Here is an 18,799-nt window from a genome sequence, read left to right as displayed (position 1 = left end):
ATTGCATTATTGACGCATGATCCTTTTAGATTCCAAGTCATTTATACACAACACGTTGAAGTCTGACCCTCTAACACAACCTCAGACACATGGAAAATAGTGCCATGTTGGCACATACGTACCACTTGACACTATCCTTAGAATCCTATCCCTAAAGAAAAACGTTTAAAACACTCGTCTTACGACGATTGTCCATGTCACGACACACGCATATTCCTTAGGCTATCAGAGTCAAGGTGGTGGAGAGGCAACACCATGTCTCCTCCTATACAATATTCTAAGACATATTTGATTTGGCACTCATACCTATGCACATCAAAATGAAAGATTATGGAAGGATAGGTCCAGCCATCTAGCATGTTTGTATGAATTCGACCCAACAGTGGAGTCACGTACTCAGTATTTATAATACTAAGGTTTTTTTTTTTTAAGTAAGAGCATTGACATTCCAATCGATTAACGGCGATAGCTACCGTTAACTTCCGTATAACTTTCATGTTCTAATATGAAGTTTGAGAATTATACATCAAAAGTTTATAGTCTTACTGATTTTTCTTGAGCCCAACCAAACGTTTAATGTTCATGAAAGGAACTCATAACACGCTTTTAACAACCCTACTTTTAAAATCTAAGTTTAAGTTTGTAACGGCCTAGACCCACCGCTAGTAGATATTGTCTTTGGACTTTCCCTTTCGAGCTTCCCCTCAAGGCTTTAAACACATCTTTTAGAGTTACCCAGCAAAACCGGTGCTCATCTAGATACTGTCCTATTTAAGCTTTCTCTCAAGGTTTTTGGGCATTCCCTTATAGACTTCCCCATTACGTGTCTGCTCGGGAAAGGTTTCTACACCCTTATAAAGGGTGTTTCGTTCTCCTCACCAACCAACGTGGGATATCACAAACTTTGACGAAAGGCCCAAATTTCAGCAAGTTTGATGAGAGTTAACGAAGAGGTGAAAATAGAGTGAAGGGAAGGGAAGTAGCAGAAGGAAAAGATGTATGAACAGCAGAAGTAGAAGTGGAAGAAGAAGGGTTGCTTCAAGGAACACTAAAATTTCCAAAACAAAACACTCAACTTTATGCTAAATAAGGGACATTTCTTAAAGGAGGACAAATATTTCCAAAAGTGATTAAAAGAGCTTTTTCCTCTTTAGAAAATGAAAGGGATTGACAAGAACAACTCATTGAATTCTGACTCAGATTTTGCATACCCTTAACAAAACCAAGCAACAGCCACATTTCTGTAGCACAAGGATGAATTATTACATCAAAATTATCAAACTCCCTCGCCCGACGCCATTCCCGGACCTAGCAACAAACGGGCAAGCCGAGCCAGTATTCAGACTAGACTCTTCTTTGTTTGAGCTGCACCCACGAAAGATCTTGTCCTCGTGTTTTCTAGGGTTTCTCATCACTTTCTAAACTACCACCTCGTTGTAGATCTGTATTCTCTCGTTCCACCCGTGATGTAATATTCTAAGAGAAAAAATGTGAGCGAGATAAAACATGTCAGAATCAAGCATCTTAAGAATTTCGTTCGTACTGTGACAATGAAAGCCTGGAATTGTAGGAAGCCGAGAAACAAAGTTGTAGATGAGACTTATGGGTCAGGCTCACGTATATGGATAATACACATTTCAGTTCAACGAGTCTAATTCTAATTGTGAGTGTTGGATGATGGAAGTCCCACATCGACTAATTTAGGGAATGATCATGGGTTTATAAGTGAGGAATACTAACTCCATTGGTATGAGGCCTTTTGGGGAAGCCCAAAGCAAAGCCATGAGAGCTTATGCTCAAAGTGGACAATATCATACCATTGTGGAGAGTCGTGTTCGTCTAACATGGTATCAGAGCCATGCCCTAAACTTAGTCGTGCCAATAGATTGATAAATCCTCAAATCCTCAAATATCGAACAAAGAACTCCTAAAGAAAAGGAGCCAAGCCCCTCCTCGAAGGCAGTCAAAAATGACTAAGACTCCAAAGGAGTCGAGCCTCGATTAAGGGGAGGCGCACTTTGTTCGAGGGGAGGTGTTGGATGATGGAAGTCCCACATCGACTAATTTAGGGAATGATCATGGGTTTATAAGTGAGGAATACTAACTCCATTGGTATGAGGCCTTTTGGGGAAGCCCAAAGCAAAGCCATGAGAGCTTATGCTCAAAGTGGACAATATCATACCATTGTGGAGAGTCGTGTTCGTCTAACAGTGAGCACAAACAATAAGGATAACGAACGTGGAGGCTAAGCACGAGTGTGTAAGTGAATATTGTCCTTCCAACCTCGGCCATTGACAAAACAACTCGAAACGACAGAACCAACATTCAAACTCTCCAATTCATCCTATAAAAGCTTCCTCTTCTTCACAATCTCTTCAACCCCACAACTTCCATTTCCCTCAACATGAATTTCATAAACTCCTCCATCACTCTCCCATTTAGCTATAATGTTTCGGGTTCGAATCGCTTTCCGGGCTCGACTAGTTCGAGCCCGACAGAACCCATGATGGATTCAAGAATTTGGAGCAAACTACCCGAGAGGCTGCTGGATCGCATCGTGGCGTTCCTCCCTCCACCGGCGTTCTTCCGAGCTCGTTGCGTCTGTAAAAGATGGTACGGCCTTCTCTTCTCCGCCGCCTTTCTTGAATTGTATCTCCTACTTCCGCCGCACCGCCGCCATTGGTTCCTTTTCTTCAAGCTCAAGGCAAATAAGACCCAAATTTACAGAAATTGTGGCGGCCAATCCCGCCCCATCTACGAAGGCTACCTCTTCGATCCATACGACGTGGCGTGGCACCGCCTCTCCTTCGCTTTAATCCCGCCGGGATTCTCACCGGTGGCCGCCTCCGGCGGCCTAATCTGCTGGGCACCGGACGGCGGAGGTCCCAAAACCCTAATCCTCTCAAACCCAATTCTAGGGACACTCTCCCAACTTCCCCCAACGACAAGACCGCGCCTTTTTCCGTCGATCGGCCTCGCCGTAACGCCATTCTCCGTCGACATAACCATTGCCGGCGACGACTTAATTTCCCCCTACGCCGTGAAAAACCTCACCGCGGAGACGTTCCACATAGACGGCGGCGGGTTCTACTCCATATGGGCCACGTCATCCACACTCCCCCGGCTATGCAGCTTGGAGTCCAGCAGAATGGTCCACGTGGACGGAAGATTCTACTGCATGAACTATAGCCCATTCAGCATCTTAGCATACGACATGTCGGAGAACAAATGGTGGAAGATCCAAGCGCCGATGCGTCGGTTCTTACGGTCTCCAAATTTGTTGGAGAGCAGAGGGAAGTTGGTGTTAATGGCGGCGGTGGAGAAGAGCAAGCTGAATGTTCCAAAGAGCTTAAGGGTATGGGCCCTACAAGGGTGTGGGATGACGTGGATAGAAATGGAGAGAATGCCACATCAGCTCTACGTGGAGTTTGAGGGGATTGAGAAAGGGAGTGGATTTGATTGCGTGGCACATGGGGAATTTGTGGTGATTATGATAAAAGGGTGTTGGGATAAGGCTGCGCTTTTGTATGACGTGTGCAAGAGGACGTGGCAGTGGATTCCACCGTGTCCCTATATTGTTGGAAGTAATGATGATGACGGTGAAGACCAAGTGGTGTTGCATGGGTTTGCTTATGATCCGAGGTTGGCCACGCCGGTGACTGGACTCATTCATCAGCTCTCTTCTCTTCCATTTCAGAATTTCAATGCTAATTAATATCATGGGTTAATCAAAAGTTTTAGCTTAATTTTATGGGGTTTTTAGTTTGTAATCTTTGGTAGATTGGTTATTAATTAATTAGCTGTAGTGTTGGACAGGATGCTTTTATGTCTATTACCATTGTTAAGATGACAACTCACGCACTCGATCTAGACGAATAACATAAAAAATAAATGAGGGAAATATCAGAGCTAGACATCGGGTGATGTGTCACGAGGATGCTGGCTCTTAAAGAGGTGGATTGTGAGATATCACATCGGTTGGAGAGGAAAATGAAGCATTCGTTATAATGGTGTAGAAACCTCTCTCTAGCATACCACATTTTAAAATCGTGAGGTTGATGACAATATCTAACGGGCCAAAGCAGACAATATCGGCCGACGGTGGGTTTGGGCTGTTTTTCCCTTTCGGACTTCCCCTCAAGGCTTTAAAACACGTCTGCTAAGGGAAGGTTTCCACGCCCTTATAAAGGGTATTTTGTTCTCCTCCCCGACCAATGTGGGACATCACAATCCACCCCCTTTCGGGCCCAGTGTTCCTACTGGCACTCCGCCTCGTGTCTACCCTTCTTCGAGAAACAGCGAGAAGGCTGACATATCGTTCGGTGTCTGACTCTGATACCATTTCTCGATTTGTGTGTATCATCCTTGTGCAGGGGACCATGCTAATCTTCTCTATATCGTTCCAATTTTATCGGATGTCCCACAGATGTGGTCCCTGATGATATGGAAACCCTAGTGAGTTGAATCTAAGATCCCGGGCAAGTGTTTAGATATGTAAACCCTAGTTCACAGATGCTAAAACCTCAAATCAATTTGATTTCATTCCAAATTATTGCAACTCTCGGGAATTTGATCTAATAACTTTATTGAAGAATAAGACATTTAGGTCTAAATATATCCAAGAAACTCAAAACGATAAGAAATTAGTTCCAGGGAAAGTATGATTTAAATTAGCTTGTTGATCAAATATCTCAAGGTAAGAACACTTGTTTAACTTAGCCATGTCAATAGAATCCTCAAATGTCGAACAAAGAGTTGTGAGCCTCGAAGGTGAACAAAAGGTGTACTTTGTTCGAGGGCCCCATAGGCAGTCTCAAGGGAGACTCTATGGTGTACTTTGTTCGAGGGGAGGATTGTTGTTGGGAGGGAGTCCCACATTGAGTAATTTGGGAAATGATCGTGCGTTTATAAGTAATGTTTAGTTTATAACTAAGAAATACATCTCCATTGGTACACGGCGTTTTGGGGAAGCTCAAAGCAAAGGCATGAGAGCTTATACTCAAAGTGGACAATATCATACCATTGTGGAGGATCGTGATTCCTAATATGATATCAGAGGCATGTCAATAGAATTCTCATGTACTTTGTTCGAGGGCTCCAGAAAATGGAGTCGAGCTTAGAATGAAGTTAATTTTTGCTATCGGTTACAAGTTCACATTTTCTCTCTCTTTGGAAAAGTACAGTTGATCTAGAAAACGAACATTAATGTGTAAATGATTTATATGAGTATATTTATACTGACGGGACCAACCTAAAATTAGAAGGTCGGGTTGTCGTTTTTTTAAATTATTTAAAATAATGTACCCCCGGCCTTATTTATCTAAAGCGGAGAGAAAATGATCCCCGCTCCCTCTTTCATTACCTGTCTAAATGGAGAAACCCTCTCCGAGTTTGAATATCATCGCCCGTAAAATGAACATCTCTAATAATTATTAAATAAAACAAAATAGGAAAAAAAAAAACAGAAGGCTAAATTTGTAATTTTAGAATATCTGCAAGTAAATAGACAAAGCAGTAAGTTGGGGTCAGAGTCGCCAGAACGCATTAACTTCCAAACTACTCCGCGCTGCTCAGTGCTTCACTCCAATGCCGTTTGCTTGATTCTTAATGACCACCACCTCTTCGAAATCTGGTCGGTCTCATCGTCCGAAATGCTGAAATTTATATACATGGAGACGCCGAGAAGAAAACGGTGAATCTTCAAAGTCTACGCCCTGTCGGCTGGTAAGTCTTTTAATGTTTTCGTCGTTAATTTCATCCTCCAAATCTCGCTACATCTGTCTTTGATGCATTCAAACTGAGCGTTCCGAGATATTTTGATGTTGGTCCTAATCTTGTTCGTGGATGTTTTGATTGTTTTTTCCTGGAGTATGTAAATTAGACGTTAATTTTAGCTATTTTAGGTGAAATTATTTGTTCGAATCACTTCGGAATATCGATTTTTGTGCTTTCTGTGCTAATTAGGTCTGATGAAAGTGTTTTTTTCTTCTTGTGCGATCTCGTTATAGTACGAATTCTCTTTCTGGCTAATCTTTGGAGTTTTTTGCTTAGGGTTTAGGGTAATGGCTCCGACGGAGTTGAAACCGCTTTTTTTGCAATTTCTTCTGCTTCTGATGTTGATTTGGGTGTCCAGAATAGGCGCCGAGGATACTGTAAGGAACTTGAATTTTACTCGTTTTTATCTTCTTTGCTGCTTCACTTTATATTGTGGTTTTGGCTTTTCCATTGGAATCAATTAAATGCAGTGCCCTGGTTTTGGGAAATTATGTCATGATGTTTCCTTTGGATGTGTAGATGTTCAACGAGTCAGGGCATTCGGTTGTTTCCAGAAATGAAAACCCAAAAGGTAATACAGTTACCTTCTAGAGTTGCTATTTTATCTCCAAGAATTTGGTGAATTGAAGGAAGAAAAAAGTTTTGGGGCATTTTTTCGATTACATCGTTAATCTGTGAAAAAAAAAAAAGTTGTTCCTGTTTTTTGAATATGAAAGACTTTTCTCTGTTTGAACTCTTCATTCATAATTAAGTCGGAGTGTTCATCTGCTTGCTGATTATTGTGTAACATGTCCTATTTAGATTTTGAGTCTTTACTCTTTTCTTCCTTGTATTCAAGCATACTGCATCCGTATAAGAAATTGTTTCGATAATCTGTTTCTCATTGTTATACTATGGTTATAATATGGCATCCTCATATTGCATTTGTCTCTGTGGCTAGGTCGGTGCCCTCATGGTTGGTTTATTAGCCCAAACAAGACTAAGTGCTACGGTTTCACGTCGGTCCCTAAATCATGGAATGAATCAGAGAGCCAATGTAACGAGTATGGTGGGAACTTAGCAGCACTGATAACATATCAGGAGTTTAGCTTTGCGCAAAATCTGTGTAATGGAACTCTTGGTGGCTGTTGGGTTGGTGGCCGAGCGTTCAACTCCTCGAATGATTTTGTTTGGAAGTGGTCAGATAATGTTTCAAAATGGAACGATTCCATGTTTCCCAGCTCAGCTTTGCAATCTAATTGCAAAAATGTCTCGTGCCGCGCGAATGATTCAGTAGAAACATGTACTTTGATATCTGGTGGATTGGCAACACCGTTACTTAAGGATGAGAAATGCAACAGTTCTCACCCTTACATATGCATGATAGATCTAGGTATGGCATCATCTTATTAGATCTTCTGATCATATTATCCATCATGTTTTACCTTTCAATTCAATAGAATGAATCTAACATGTTTGGTGTTTCCATTTACTCGTTCTTTGGTGTTTTTGTCGTTGAGAGATGTCGTAATCCACACTGAAGTTATGTTCTTTTCTTTGTATCAGATGGTAGATGCCATCACATGCAATGCCACAAGGAGTATCTAGTCATACTAGCTGTTGTGAGTGGGTTGATAGTTTGCACGACGTTAGCTGTGGTGGTTTGGCTTCTTGCCTACAAGAGGAGCAAAAAGCGGAGAAGGTCTCGAAAGCCATCGAATACTGCAGCTTCTGCATTGGTACCACCTTCATGGAAGGTGTTTACCAAAGAAGAGCTAAGATCGATTACTAAAAACTTCAGTGAGGGAAACCGTCTTCTTGGAGACACGAAAACAGGTGGTACATACAGTGGCCTTTTACCTGATGGTTCAAGAGTTGCAATTAAAAGGTTAAAGAAGTCCAGCTTTCAGAGGAAAAAGGAGTTCCATTCTGAAATTGCAAGAGTTGCTAAACTTCGTCATCCGAATTTGGTTGCCCTGAAAGGATGCTGCTATGACCACGGTGACCGCTACATTGTTTATGAATTCATTGTTAATGGTCCCTTAGATAGATGGCTTTACCATGTCCCAAGAGGTGGTCGAAGCTTAGATTGGACCATGCGAATGAAAGTCGCCACGACTCTTGCCCAAGGGATTGCGTATGTACAATTTATCAATTTATGGCTCGTCCCCACGGGTTATTACTTTGATTAATAACTGACTCATCTTTCGTGTTTTCTATACAGGTTCCTTCACGACAAGGTCAAGCCACACGTGGTACATCGTGATATCCGAGCCAGTAATGTACTTCTCGATGAAGATTTTGGAGCACATCTGATGGGAGTTGGCCTGTCGAAGTTGGTTGCATATGAAGTGATGCATGAGAGGACTGTGATGGCAGGGGGAACCTATGGTTACCTTGCTCCCGAATTTGTCTACAGGAATGAGCTAACGACAAAGAGCGATGTCTATAGTTTTGGGGTGCTGTTGCTTGAAGTTGTGACGGGTCGAAGGCCTGCACAGGCAGTTGATTCTGTTGGTTGGCAGAGCATTTTCGAATGGGCGACGCCCCTCGTGCAGGCTCACCGTTACCTAGATCTCTTGGATCCTCATATCACAGCCACATCGACTTCTGAAATTCCGGAGGCTGGTGTTGTTCAGAAGGTGGTGGACCTTGTGTATGCTTGCACACAGCACGTCCCATCCATGCGCCCTAGAATGTCGCATGTTGTTCATCAGTTGCAACAATTGGCACCCTCACCTCTCACTATGAAGTAAAACCATCCATCTGATTTCAAGTTTCCTATTGCAAAACTCCAACTTGGAAAGAAGCCAGTTAGTTTAGGACAGGACCCCTAGTAGCTAGCTATATTTAACCCAATTTCTGAGTAGTTTAGGGCATGTTCAGAAGTGTACAAGTCAAAATCGTGTTCGGTAATGCCTCTTAACCCTAGTCCCCCGCGTTCACAATGGCACGACCGCACTCCACATGGTCAAACTGTTGTGCAGTTCGATCTGTAATGGTGTAATAAACACAGTTATTTAACATAGATTAACAACTTCTATTAAGCAGAATGGTTCACTCGGTTCCTCTCCTTTTCTTTTCTTATACGAATGACGTACAGGGAGGTGCAAATGAACAAAGATGGAGTGTACAATTGAATTATCATGTTGCATTTATACTAGGTTACTAGTTTTGCGTACAGGGAACAGAGGTTATAACATTACAGATGGTTTTCTAGAAATTCCATTACTGCTAAACCTGCAGCCCAAACATCGTCATCCAATACATGCTCGGCAGGAGAGTGACTTACGCCTCCACGACATCGGACAAACAACATTCCCACCTGCCAATTCTCTTGTTATCGTCGTCATCATCGTATAATCATCATCGTATAATCATGTCGATGCAAGAATTATGGTACATAAGTTGAGAACAAACCTTTGTCAAATGAGACATAGCCATTGCATCATGCCCTGCTCCACTCATTAATATAGGTACTTCCTCTTGAATGTCGCCTACCATTTTTTTTAAGGCCGTAGAAGCTGCAGATTTCAGCTGCGAGCTCAGCTCCGAATCACTGATTACAGCATTTGCATCATGCTAAAAGGAATGGACAGAGCAGATTATAGTTGTGTAATGGAAGCAAATGATAAATGTGGACACTAAGGACTTGATGGAAGATACACACCTTACGTTCAATATTGCACGAAACGGATCGGCTACTGCAAATTTTATGTACCTGATTAGAGAATTCATAAATCACGGCTTCTCGTCCTATGTCATCGATAGTACGTAAATCCACAGTGAAGGTCACCTATAACGTGCCGAACATTAAAAATTGCCTGGTAAAAAGTAAGGTCTGCAGTGCCTCCATATATCAAATTCTTACCTGGCCAGGAATGACATTACTTGCACTGGGCCATGTTGATATCTCTCCAACCGTACAGACAAGAGATGTGGAAAGTGACTTCAAGGTAAAATCACTGCAATGACCATCAAAAGATAAGTAGCTCTCTGGTTGCTTACAGAGCTTTTCCAATTGTACAATCAATTCAGCTGAAGCTGCCATGGGATCCTGGCGCAAAGGCATTGGAACTGTTCCTGCATGCCCCTGAGAACCTCTCACTGTAACCTGCAATCTTTGTGCATGGATCGCTCTATCAAACGAAATCCACATTCTAAAATAAATCCATTCTAGTTCATCTTTTCATGAAACAAGAAAGCAAAATTTTCTTCCTCTCAGTTATTATAAATAAATTACCAACATACCAACATATGAAATTCATCACCAATAATACTCTAAATGTTATATATAAATTATATTTACCACCAAGCACCTCACTACAGAATGTAGCATGGCTACTACTTAAGAAGAGGGGAAATAGTAGGTAAATTAACCACGATATAATATATTTTGTAACTTTTAGGATTAGGTAGTCGAATACTGCAGCTTTTCGACCATGGCGTATAACGTATCTTGGGTTAAAGTACTACTTCAAGTTCCACTTTAGGAGTAAAAATCCAAACATAAACATGTTTATCAACCATGACGTATAACAAGTTCGTACTCGGCATGAACATTAATATTTCAAAATGTTATGATACTGACCTTTAGTGTAAGGCAAGCACTTCAAATGAAGGATTACCGCAATTTTTTAACTAAATTAGTTATTAAGCAAGTATTTCTCAGTCTCCTTCAGATCGTTTAACTCATGTACCTTTAGTCGTGACTGCCCAGCAATGCCCCTAACCACTCCAAGAGGAAAACCAGTCCATTCAAGTACAGGTCCTTGTTCGATATGAACCTGAGGTCAAAGTAAACAATAATGTTCTCAAAAATAGTCGAAAAGTATTGATTATTGTACGTAAGTTCTAAAAGTAAGTTTTAAGTGAAGAACAAATACTGCAAATTTCAGAAGAGCCCTCAGAGTCATACCTCAACATATCCCCATACAGACTTGCGGTCATACTTGAGTTGCAACAAGTTCTCCTCTGTTATCTCTACTCCACTCTCCGTAATAACATCTTTTATTGACATACCACTGACAAAGGATTATTTATTAATATGCAGGTAATAATGAATGAAAAGGATCCATCCAGAGAATTTGGAGTTATGCAACAAACCTTTTATCTGATATTTCCAAAGACGAAACTGGTAAAATACCAGCAATAGCAGCACTTCCCAAGAAGGTTGATTGAAACCTCACACCCTCTTCATCACTGAAGGCAATCACCTGCACAATTTTGTGGTTGATTATAGCCAAATGTGAGAAGGTAGAAAATGTTGTCATGTATTAGAACGAATGATGTCCCTGTTTGTTCCTCTAATGTGTATTAAGAGTTCCATTTGATAGCCCATCAAACAGTTTCCCAAATTTTCCCCAGATGATAACAATTGGAGGAAGTCGAGATGAGAAACAAGTCAATTATTTCTTCTAAATTCACTATGGCTGATGAGAAAGCAAAATATCCCAAACCTCAATTGGCCTCTTTAATTCTTCTAACTTCCCATTCATATAGAAAACTTTCAAAGCAGAGATAGCAGATATGATGCCTAATGCGCCATCAAATTTTCCAGCATCAACAACGGTATCCTACGAGGAAAAGAAGAGATTTCAAATCTCAGCTTGATGTGTAACATAAATTCTTGCCTCTGCTTAGGGGAAGTCAAATAATCACCAAGTGAGAACCAATCAGTAAAGCTTCAGCACTTGCATTCCTTCCCTCAGCTCGACCATGTAGATTGCCCATACAGTCCACCCACCTGAAAACGTTCATGAACATGAGTCAAGAACAATATTAAAACTTACTCAAGGTGAGGAAATGTAGAAATCTAACGTTCTTAATCCAGAATCCTCCATCCATTTTTTAAGAAGAAATCTTGCTTTGATAGAAGCTGGACTCAAGAACGTCCTCTCAAGATAGCGATCAGCATCACTTACCTGATAATTGGGGACAGTTGCAAGATAACTCTGAGTTACCAACTGGAAATAATTACAACATAAACACAGAACACTCACCATTGAACAGTTTTAAGTTGGATTAGAACTCAACCTCTGGAATTCAGCAGGTTTATCTGGGGGACGGGGAGGACAACTATTCATAAACTAAGCTACAATATATGGAGCATGGCATAGAATGAAGAGTTTGATATTAAATTTGCAATAATACGCCATCCAAAATTACAATAAGGTTTCTAAGCAATGAAGATATATAAAATTGCCAGAAAAAATTATAAGCAAATCAAGGGAATGTTTCAAACAAACCAAAGAATCAACCTAATAAATATTTCTCAAGAATCATTACTTTCTCAAATTATCAATTTAGGGGTCAACACAAGTTATGGACATTTTTATAATATGAATTGAAAACAACAGTACAATCGGATACAAGAAACGAAGATATGCATGCAAAATTCACTAAATTTAATAATCACCAAACAATTGTAGCTAGCAGAGAGAGATGGAAAGAGAGAGGTCATGGTCCACTACCTTCCCTAGCTCGTTCAATCTTCCTACTGCTTCGTCTTTAAGAATTTCCACAAACAAATCATCCCTTCTGTTCTTTGAATCTTCGGCTACATCTCCTGAAAATTGTGAATAATATTTTCAATTTTCAGTACTCGAGATTCAACCGTTCGGTGACATGACAAATAATTTCATAAGGCTATGACAACTAGAATATCATCATAAAAGCTGATAAGACATGGCTATGACGACTTTAATGAGCATGATACAATATTTATTACGATTTCACCAATGATAGATAACTGGAAGGAGAAGAATCAGATCTGTCAACTCCTCCGAGTAAACACAAATCAGCAAGAAACAAGAACAAACGATTTTACAAAGCTCAATAACAGTGAGTGAAATTCCATCATCTACGTTATCCATAAAAGTACAAACGAGTGGTCCGTATTCATTTCGATTCAGTTTCATGTATTCTCACACAGAAACATCCATTCTCCATTTCGAAGATGTAAAGAGAAATATCACATCAAGATGAAGCCAGAAAGATAGATAATCAAATATACCAGTAAATGCGTAAGCGGTGGGAGGAGATGAAAACAGAAGAAAAAAGAGCAGGTAGCTGAAGAAGAAGGAGAGAGAAGAATGGTGGTGATGATGATGATCCTTGATGAGAAAAGCGGCCATGGAATCGGTGTTAGCATAGGCAATGGCCATAGCCAGCGGCTGCACAGAATCGGAGAAGAAGCGGCAGCCGGAGAGCTACGGCGGAGGCGGGAAGCAAAGCCTTGTTGGATTTAGGAATTTCCCTTTTGTGTGGTGCGGAATACAGAAATTATTTATTACAATATTAACCATTTTTTTAAATCAAATAGAAATTCAAAAAGCCTAATTTAAAGCTTAAATTCAGCCGCCATTACTTTATATTCTATTTTCATCAATAAATATTTTAATAATTTCTTCTCTAATATAAATTAATTAAATATTATGTTAAATTAATAAAATTAGTTTCAATAATACTCAAATAATAATAATAATACGTTAATATTTTATTTCAAAAATACTCTCGATTAAATATTTTTAAACTTTAAAATAGCTTCTTTTATTTATTTAAAAATAGTATCCACACATTTTTTATAAAAAAATTAAAAATAATTATTACCGTTAATTTTTAATAATCTTTTTAAAAAAATTATACATAAATACAACTTATTATTGAGCTAATTTCAGTTTTATTGCATTAAATTCATATAATTGAGTGTTTTATTTTAAAGAAAATGACAAACGAAATTGGGTAAAGGAGCCAAAATGATTTGGCTGGTTCTGTCACGTGACATCACGTGCACCATCACTATTAATAGTGATTAAAAACTTGATTTTGTCATATACCCATAAGCCTAAACCATAATTATAATATAATATTTTTTTAGCTTAAAAGCATATAAGCTAATCCGTTTGGTGTCCGATTCCGATATCATTTGTAACGGTTCGAGCCTAATGCTAATAGATATTATCTACTTTGATCCGTTATGGATCCTTGTCAGTTTCATAATTTTAAAACGTGTCTATTAAGGAGAGGTTTCCACATTTTTGTAGGAATGCTTCGTTCACCTCTCTAACTGATTATGATCTTACATATTAATTCTATTAATTCTTTATATAAAAAAATTATGTTATTTAATTAAAAGTGTGCAATAAATACCTATTTTTTAAATAAGAAAATACAGTTTTTATGTACTAGGATGATTATTTAAAAGTTAATTGTTTAATTATTATTATAAAATTGTTGGATTTAAAAAAATAAAATTAATAAATAGTTGTGATGTCCACATTCTTTGGGGAGAAGAAGAAACCACCATTTATAAGGGTGTGGAAACCTTCCCCTAGCAGACGCGTTTTAAAGCCTTGAGGGCGAGCTCGAAAGGGAAAGGCCAAAGAGGACAATATCCGCTTGCAGTGGATCTGGGTCGATACAATAGTACACGTCAATCAAATACATGCACAGTAGAGCCCTCTCCTAAATTCTTCATCAGAACTGCACACAACCCTAACATCGATGCTCACTTGAAACCCATACGAATTCGATTTTCAATCACTCAATGATCGCATAACACGCTTGCATCTTTTGTGACATGGACGCATTACTTACTCTTCGTTTATAAGAACAAACATTATCCTCACAGACCAACACGTTGGCATTTATTGTGACATGGTCATGTTTCTTACTCCGCGTTTCTAAGAATGAAAACTATTCTCACATATCAACACGCTTGCATCTCTTGCGACATTGTTACGTTAGTTACTCGATGTTTCTAAAAATGAAGACTATCACCACAGACCAACACGCTTGCATCCCTCGCGACATAGTCATGTTAGTTACACCTTGTTTCTAAGTACGAAGACTATCCCTATAGACCAACACGCTCGCATTCCACGTTACTTACTCCTTGCTTCTAAGGGCGATGACTATCCACACAAACCAACACAACTTTTTTCAGCATGTTTAAAGCAAAGCACACTTAATCATGAAGTTCATATGATTGAGCGATTGAGCCACCGAAAAGGAAGGTGACACGTGTCCCTGACTCGTTAGTAGATTCGTCACTACTTGTAAAAAAATTATTCGTACCTTAACTGTTATGGTATGCTTAGATTGACGACAATACGGAGAGATTTCGAAAAAAAAAAACAAAATATGCTAATTTCAACTTTAAAAACATGAAAACTATCCTTAAATAATAAAATTTGTGTTAGAGATTTGAATTTTTATGAACTAAATAAATAATAATATTTAATTGATATCAACAACCCTATCTAACCTGACCAGTATCTCGGGCCTCCATCTTGGGCTTCGGCCCATGCAATTAACAACCCACCCAACCTGACACACATCACTCGACGACCCGGTCTGTCAAATATGACTCGAGACTCGATCATGCGTTTGAATTGTCTGTAAAGTTCAATTTTCATACAATTGACTAGCTTATCGAATTAGAACCGCTACTGCACAATCGTTGTCCTACTGCCACAAGAGTGGTCAGCAATTGTAACAAGTTAGTTGAATTTGGTCAGGTTCATTATTTAACCAGGATTACTCGAGTAAAACAAATTTACAACCGAAACAAATGAGTTGGGTCTAAAAAAATGTGTTTTGGAGATTGCATCGTCCGTCTCGATCGCATCATGACACATGTCTATCCTAACCCACATGTAACCAAATTGGCGCAGGATTACGACCATCATCAAATGTTTTACAAATATATATCTATATATATATATATATATATATCTGTGTGTGTGTTTTTTAAAATTAACAATAAATTCGAATTTTTCTAATTAAGAGAACTCATAAAACAAATAATTACATATAGAACATTACATAAATTCGAATTTGTAGCATAATTGACGTTCGATTTACTACCGATCAATAGATACCGACTAACTAATATTCTTCAAATTAAAAAAAGATGGAATTTGAACTAAGAGGTTCGACCAGCAAACAAGTGAATTCGGATCACTTCCATGTACCTGAACAAGCAATTACAAGAAGCAATACAAAGAAGATTCAAGTATCAAATCAAGAAAATAATGGAGTGACTGACATTGGAAAGCGATTAGAAGACTTGGTAGTTGACCTAGCAATTAAGACAATTGATGAATACCTTATTTTCTTCAATTTGTATTTAATAGCATTTATTAGTGATTTGTAGTTGGTGGCTAACCTTATTATGTTAGGGTTATCTTTTGAAGGCATGTAATATTCATGTTTTGATGATTTGTTGAATACAGGAAAAAAAAAAACCTTTGTGTTTTCTTGATACGTGTTATTCTTTTTCAAATCTTGCTTTAGGGTTTGATGTTTAAACCGATTCATTGAATTAGTTTTGATAGTGAATTGTCTTGGTATCTAAGAGTGACCATCATAAATTTTAAGTTCGATCTAAGAGTCATTCATCTTCTAACCAGCTCTTGGTTGAAATCAATCCGTTAAGTTAGCTTTATCTGTGAACGTTTTACAAGGATTCTAAAAGGACCTCTAGCTTTGCAAATTCCAACAGGGTAGGCGCTTATCACCATCGATTAAGGTAAAATGTAAATAAAAAATTTGAAACAAGACAAGTATGTACGTAGAGACATCTATAAATTGATAAAAATACAATATGTTGTGTTTGTTTGTGTTATTTTGATGGTAAGGTACGTTTGATTTGAAGCTGAAAAAGGGATGAACAATGGGCGATGGACATGCATGAAAATAGTGAAAAGTCAGTGAAAAAACAAAACTGAGAGAGGGGGGCGGCACCTGCCATGGCTTTGTATGCCAGTTCAAACATGGTGCACAGCCAGCACTGCACAAGGATATGTATCAAACCCAAACCCAATGAATTTATACAACATTTTGGACCATTTTAGCTTTGACGGGTGTAGACATGATTTTGGTGAATGTTCATATAGTCCCGTATTGATATAACATGAAACGGTAAAGACTTATCTAAGATGAAATCCTGTAAAAAGGGTTTGGAACGGGCATGCGACTATGACCAAAACATCTGACATAGATGGCCATAGATAACACGACTTAGACAAGTATGATCGTTACACAGTGGAGAAGGATATGTATGAAACCCAAAGCTAATGTTTTGGAAAACGTGAGCGAGTAAATACATTTGAAAGAATTGAAGAAAATAACGTTACATGACTCAGAACAGTAACATATAACTCAGAACGGTAAAAATTGAAGACTAGTCGCATCTTCCTATTGAACATTTTGGAGTATTTTAACTCTAGTTGGTGTAGACATGATTTTGGTGAACAGTCATACACTTATATTGACACAACATGAAATGTTAAAGACCTATCTAAAATGAAAGCATGTAAAAGGGTTTGGAACGAGCATGCGACCATGGACAATACGTTAAGGTTAATCATGACCAGGACATCCGACATGCGACCATAGACAACCAGACCGTAACGCAATGGAGAAAACCCAAAGGCAACATTTTAGAAAACGTGAGCGAGTAAATACATTTGAAAGGATTGAAGAAAGTAACGTTATATGACTATAAGTAAGGAAAGAAACGCCACGGTTTAAATAACATATAACTCATGATAGGAAAAATTGACAACTAATCACATCCTCTTTAGTGAAAGCATAACTAAGACATTCGATATGCTGCTATAGACAACACGTCTTGTATAAACATGACGGTAAAAAGGGTTTGAATTTAGGGTTTGGCGAAAGGTGTTGGATAGGCATGGCAATTACTTGAGTTGGCTCTTGTGAGCTGCGTTTCACTCTGACAGTGACTTCCATTTCGCTATCCTGTTGGCTAAATGTGGCATCTTCGTCTTGCAGTGCAGTGGTAGGCTTGTTTTCGGCCTTGCTTTGACCGATGGTCACACCCACCTCCCCACTGCTCTTCAACTGACATAACTCTTTTACTTCTTCCGGTCCTCACCACTCCTTTCCTCTGCTTAAAACTTAGCTTTTTACTCTCAATTATCTATATACTCCTACGAATCATTTCTTGTAACGGTGTGTAAATCTTTTCTTAACGTACGTGTTTTAAAATTGTGAGGCTGATGGAGATATGAAACGGGCCAAAGCGAATGATATCTGCTAGCGATTGGACTGTTACAAATGGTATCAAAGTCAAACACTAAAAGGGTTGACGGTAGAGATCCCACGTTGGTTGGAGTTGAGAACGAAACATTACTGGTAAGAATGTGGAAACATTTCTCTAGGTCACCCGTTTTGAAATTGCTTTGAATTTAGGCTAAAGTTTAATATGGTTAATTATACAACAATTTTTTTTTTTTTTTTAATTGTGTTAATGTGGAAATAATAATAAATTGATTTTTTTTTTTTAATTTTTTAATTTGTTTTTTATTCCAAGTGAGTAATAATAGTAATGCTCTGAACTCTGGACGCCAACTGTACCGTTAAATGATACGCCGTTTACTTGGTCAACGCAAGACTTGTCCAATCACACACCCCTTTCCCCACAACATCCATCTTCACCTTAAAACCTCAAATTAATTTCTATTAATGAGAATGATGTCTCGCATTAGTTGAGGAGGAAAACTAACCAGCATTTATAAGGGTGTGGAAACCTTTCCTTAACAGACGCGTTTTAAAGTTTTGAGAGAAAGCTCGAGAGGGAAAGCCCAAAGAGGACAATATCTCCTAGAGGTAAACCTTGGCTGTTACAAATGGTGAACGATGTGCCAACCTTCTCGCTGTTCCCTAAAGGGAGGTAGACACGAGGCGGTGTGCAAGTAAGGACGTTGGACCCCAAAGGGAGTGCATTTGGGGGTGGTCCCATATCAATTGGAGGAAGGAAAGAGTGCCAGCGAGGACATTGGGCCCCGAAGGGGGGGGAGGGGGGGTGGATTGTGATGTCCCACATTGGTTGGGGAGGAGAACAAACTACCACTTATAACGGTGTGGAAACCTTCTCCTAACAGACGTGTTTTAAAGCCTTGAGGGGAAGCCCGAAAGGGAAAGCCCAACGAGGATAATATCTGCTAGCGGTAGATCTGGGTCATTACAAAACATGTTTGAATGAATCACTTGTGTATTGAATAGAAGGGCTTTA

General features: G+C 39.1%; 2 protein-coding genes, 1 non-coding gene and 1 pseudogene across 5 annotated transcripts; 2 read left to right on the top strand and 2 right to left on the bottom strand.

Annotated features, from left to right (window-relative positions):
• The first annotated feature begins 2,255 nt into the window (after window positions 1-2,255).
• On the top strand, window positions 2,256-3,818 carry LOC111802159 (protein UNUSUAL FLORAL ORGANS pseudogene; annotated as a pseudogene).
• A 509-nt stretch (window positions 3,819-4,327) lies between these two features.
• LOC111802773 (U6 spliceosomal RNA) lies at window positions 4,328-4,434 on the bottom strand. The gene has a single exon (XR_002816309.1). It is a non-coding gene; the product is annotated as a U6 spliceosomal RNA (small nuclear RNA).
• A 1,093-nt stretch (window positions 4,435-5,527) lies between these two features.
• Window positions 5,528-8,801, top strand: LOC111802473 (C-type lectin receptor-like tyrosine-protein kinase At1g52310). Of its 2 annotated transcripts, none has more exons than XM_023686857.2 (6): window positions 5,528-5,724; window positions 6,059-6,152; window positions 6,295-6,346; window positions 6,716-7,147; window positions 7,321-7,891; window positions 7,979-8,801. In XM_023686857.2, the coding sequence occupies exons 2-6, from the start codon at window positions 6,063-6,065 to the stop codon at window positions 8,508-8,510; spliced, it is 1,677 nt and encodes a 558-aa protein (XP_023542625.2). In that variant the 5' UTR covers window positions 5,528-5,724; window positions 6,059-6,062; the 3' UTR covers window positions 8,511-8,801. The 2 variants fall into 2 exon arrangements, with proteins under 2 accessions (XP_023542625.2, XP_023542624.2); XM_023686856.2 differs by having other exon boundaries at window positions 6,052-6,152.
• Window positions 8,802-8,883: 82 nt separating this feature from the next.
• LOC111802491 (allantoate deiminase 2) lies at window positions 8,884-13,043 on the bottom strand. 2 transcript variants are annotated; one of them, XM_023686881.2, is made up of 12 exons: window positions 12,770-13,043; window positions 12,228-12,322; window positions 11,575-11,678; window positions 11,416-11,500; window positions 11,214-11,330; window positions 10,861-10,970; window positions 10,673-10,778; window positions 10,455-10,541; window positions 9,626-9,868; window positions 9,425-9,550; window positions 9,175-9,336; window positions 8,884-9,079 (listed from the first exon to the last, which is right to left on the bottom strand). In XM_023686881.2, exons 1-12 carry the CDS (start codon window positions 12,918-12,920, stop codon window positions 8,957-8,959), a joined length of 1,509 nt encoding a protein of 502 aa, XP_023542649.2. In that variant the 5' UTR covers window positions 12,921-13,043; the 3' UTR covers window positions 8,884-8,956. The 2 variants fall into 2 exon arrangements, with proteins under 2 accessions (XP_023542649.2, XP_086983102.1); XM_087126976.1 differs by lacking the exon at window positions 12,770-13,043 and adding an exon at window positions 11,757-11,812 and having other exon boundaries at window positions 12,228-12,328.
• Window positions 13,044-18,799: the final 5,756 nt, after the last annotated feature.

This window comes from Cucurbita pepo, chromosome 9 (assembly GCF_057944985.1).
Source record: "Cucurbita pepo subsp. pepo isolate OVF chromosome 9, ASM5794498v1, whole genome shotgun sequence".
Classification (NCBI taxonomy): Eukaryota; Viridiplantae; Streptophyta; class Magnoliopsida; order Cucurbitales; family Cucurbitaceae; genus Cucurbita; species Cucurbita pepo.
Note: the sequence above shows the minus strand (reverse complement) of the source record. Positions and strands in the feature narration are given on the sequence as shown.

Coding starts and splice junctions, on each gene's coding strand:
- LOC111802473 (XM_023686857.2), top strand. CDS start 6,063: ATGGCTCCGACGGAGTTGAAACCGCTTTTTTTGCAATTTCTTCTGCTT. Junction 6,347..6,715: donor CAGAAATGAAAACCCAAAAG/GTAATACAGTTA, acceptor CTCTGTGGCTAG/GTCGGTGCCCTCATGGTTGG. Junction 7,148..7,320: donor CATATGCATGATAGATCTAG/GTATGGCATCAT, acceptor TCTTTGTATCAG/ATGGTAGATGCCATCACATG.
- LOC111802491 (XM_023686881.2), bottom strand. CDS start 12,920: ATGGCCATTGCCTATGCTAACACCGATTCCATGGCCGCTTTTCTCATC. Junction 11,331..11,415: donor TACTGATTGGTTCTCACTTG/GTGATTATTTGA, acceptor TTTTCCTCGTAG/GATACCGTTGTTGATGCTGG. Junction 10,971..11,213: donor AATTAAAGAGGCCAATTGAG/GTTTGGGATATT, acceptor AAAATTGTGCAG/GTGATTGCCTTCAGTGATGA.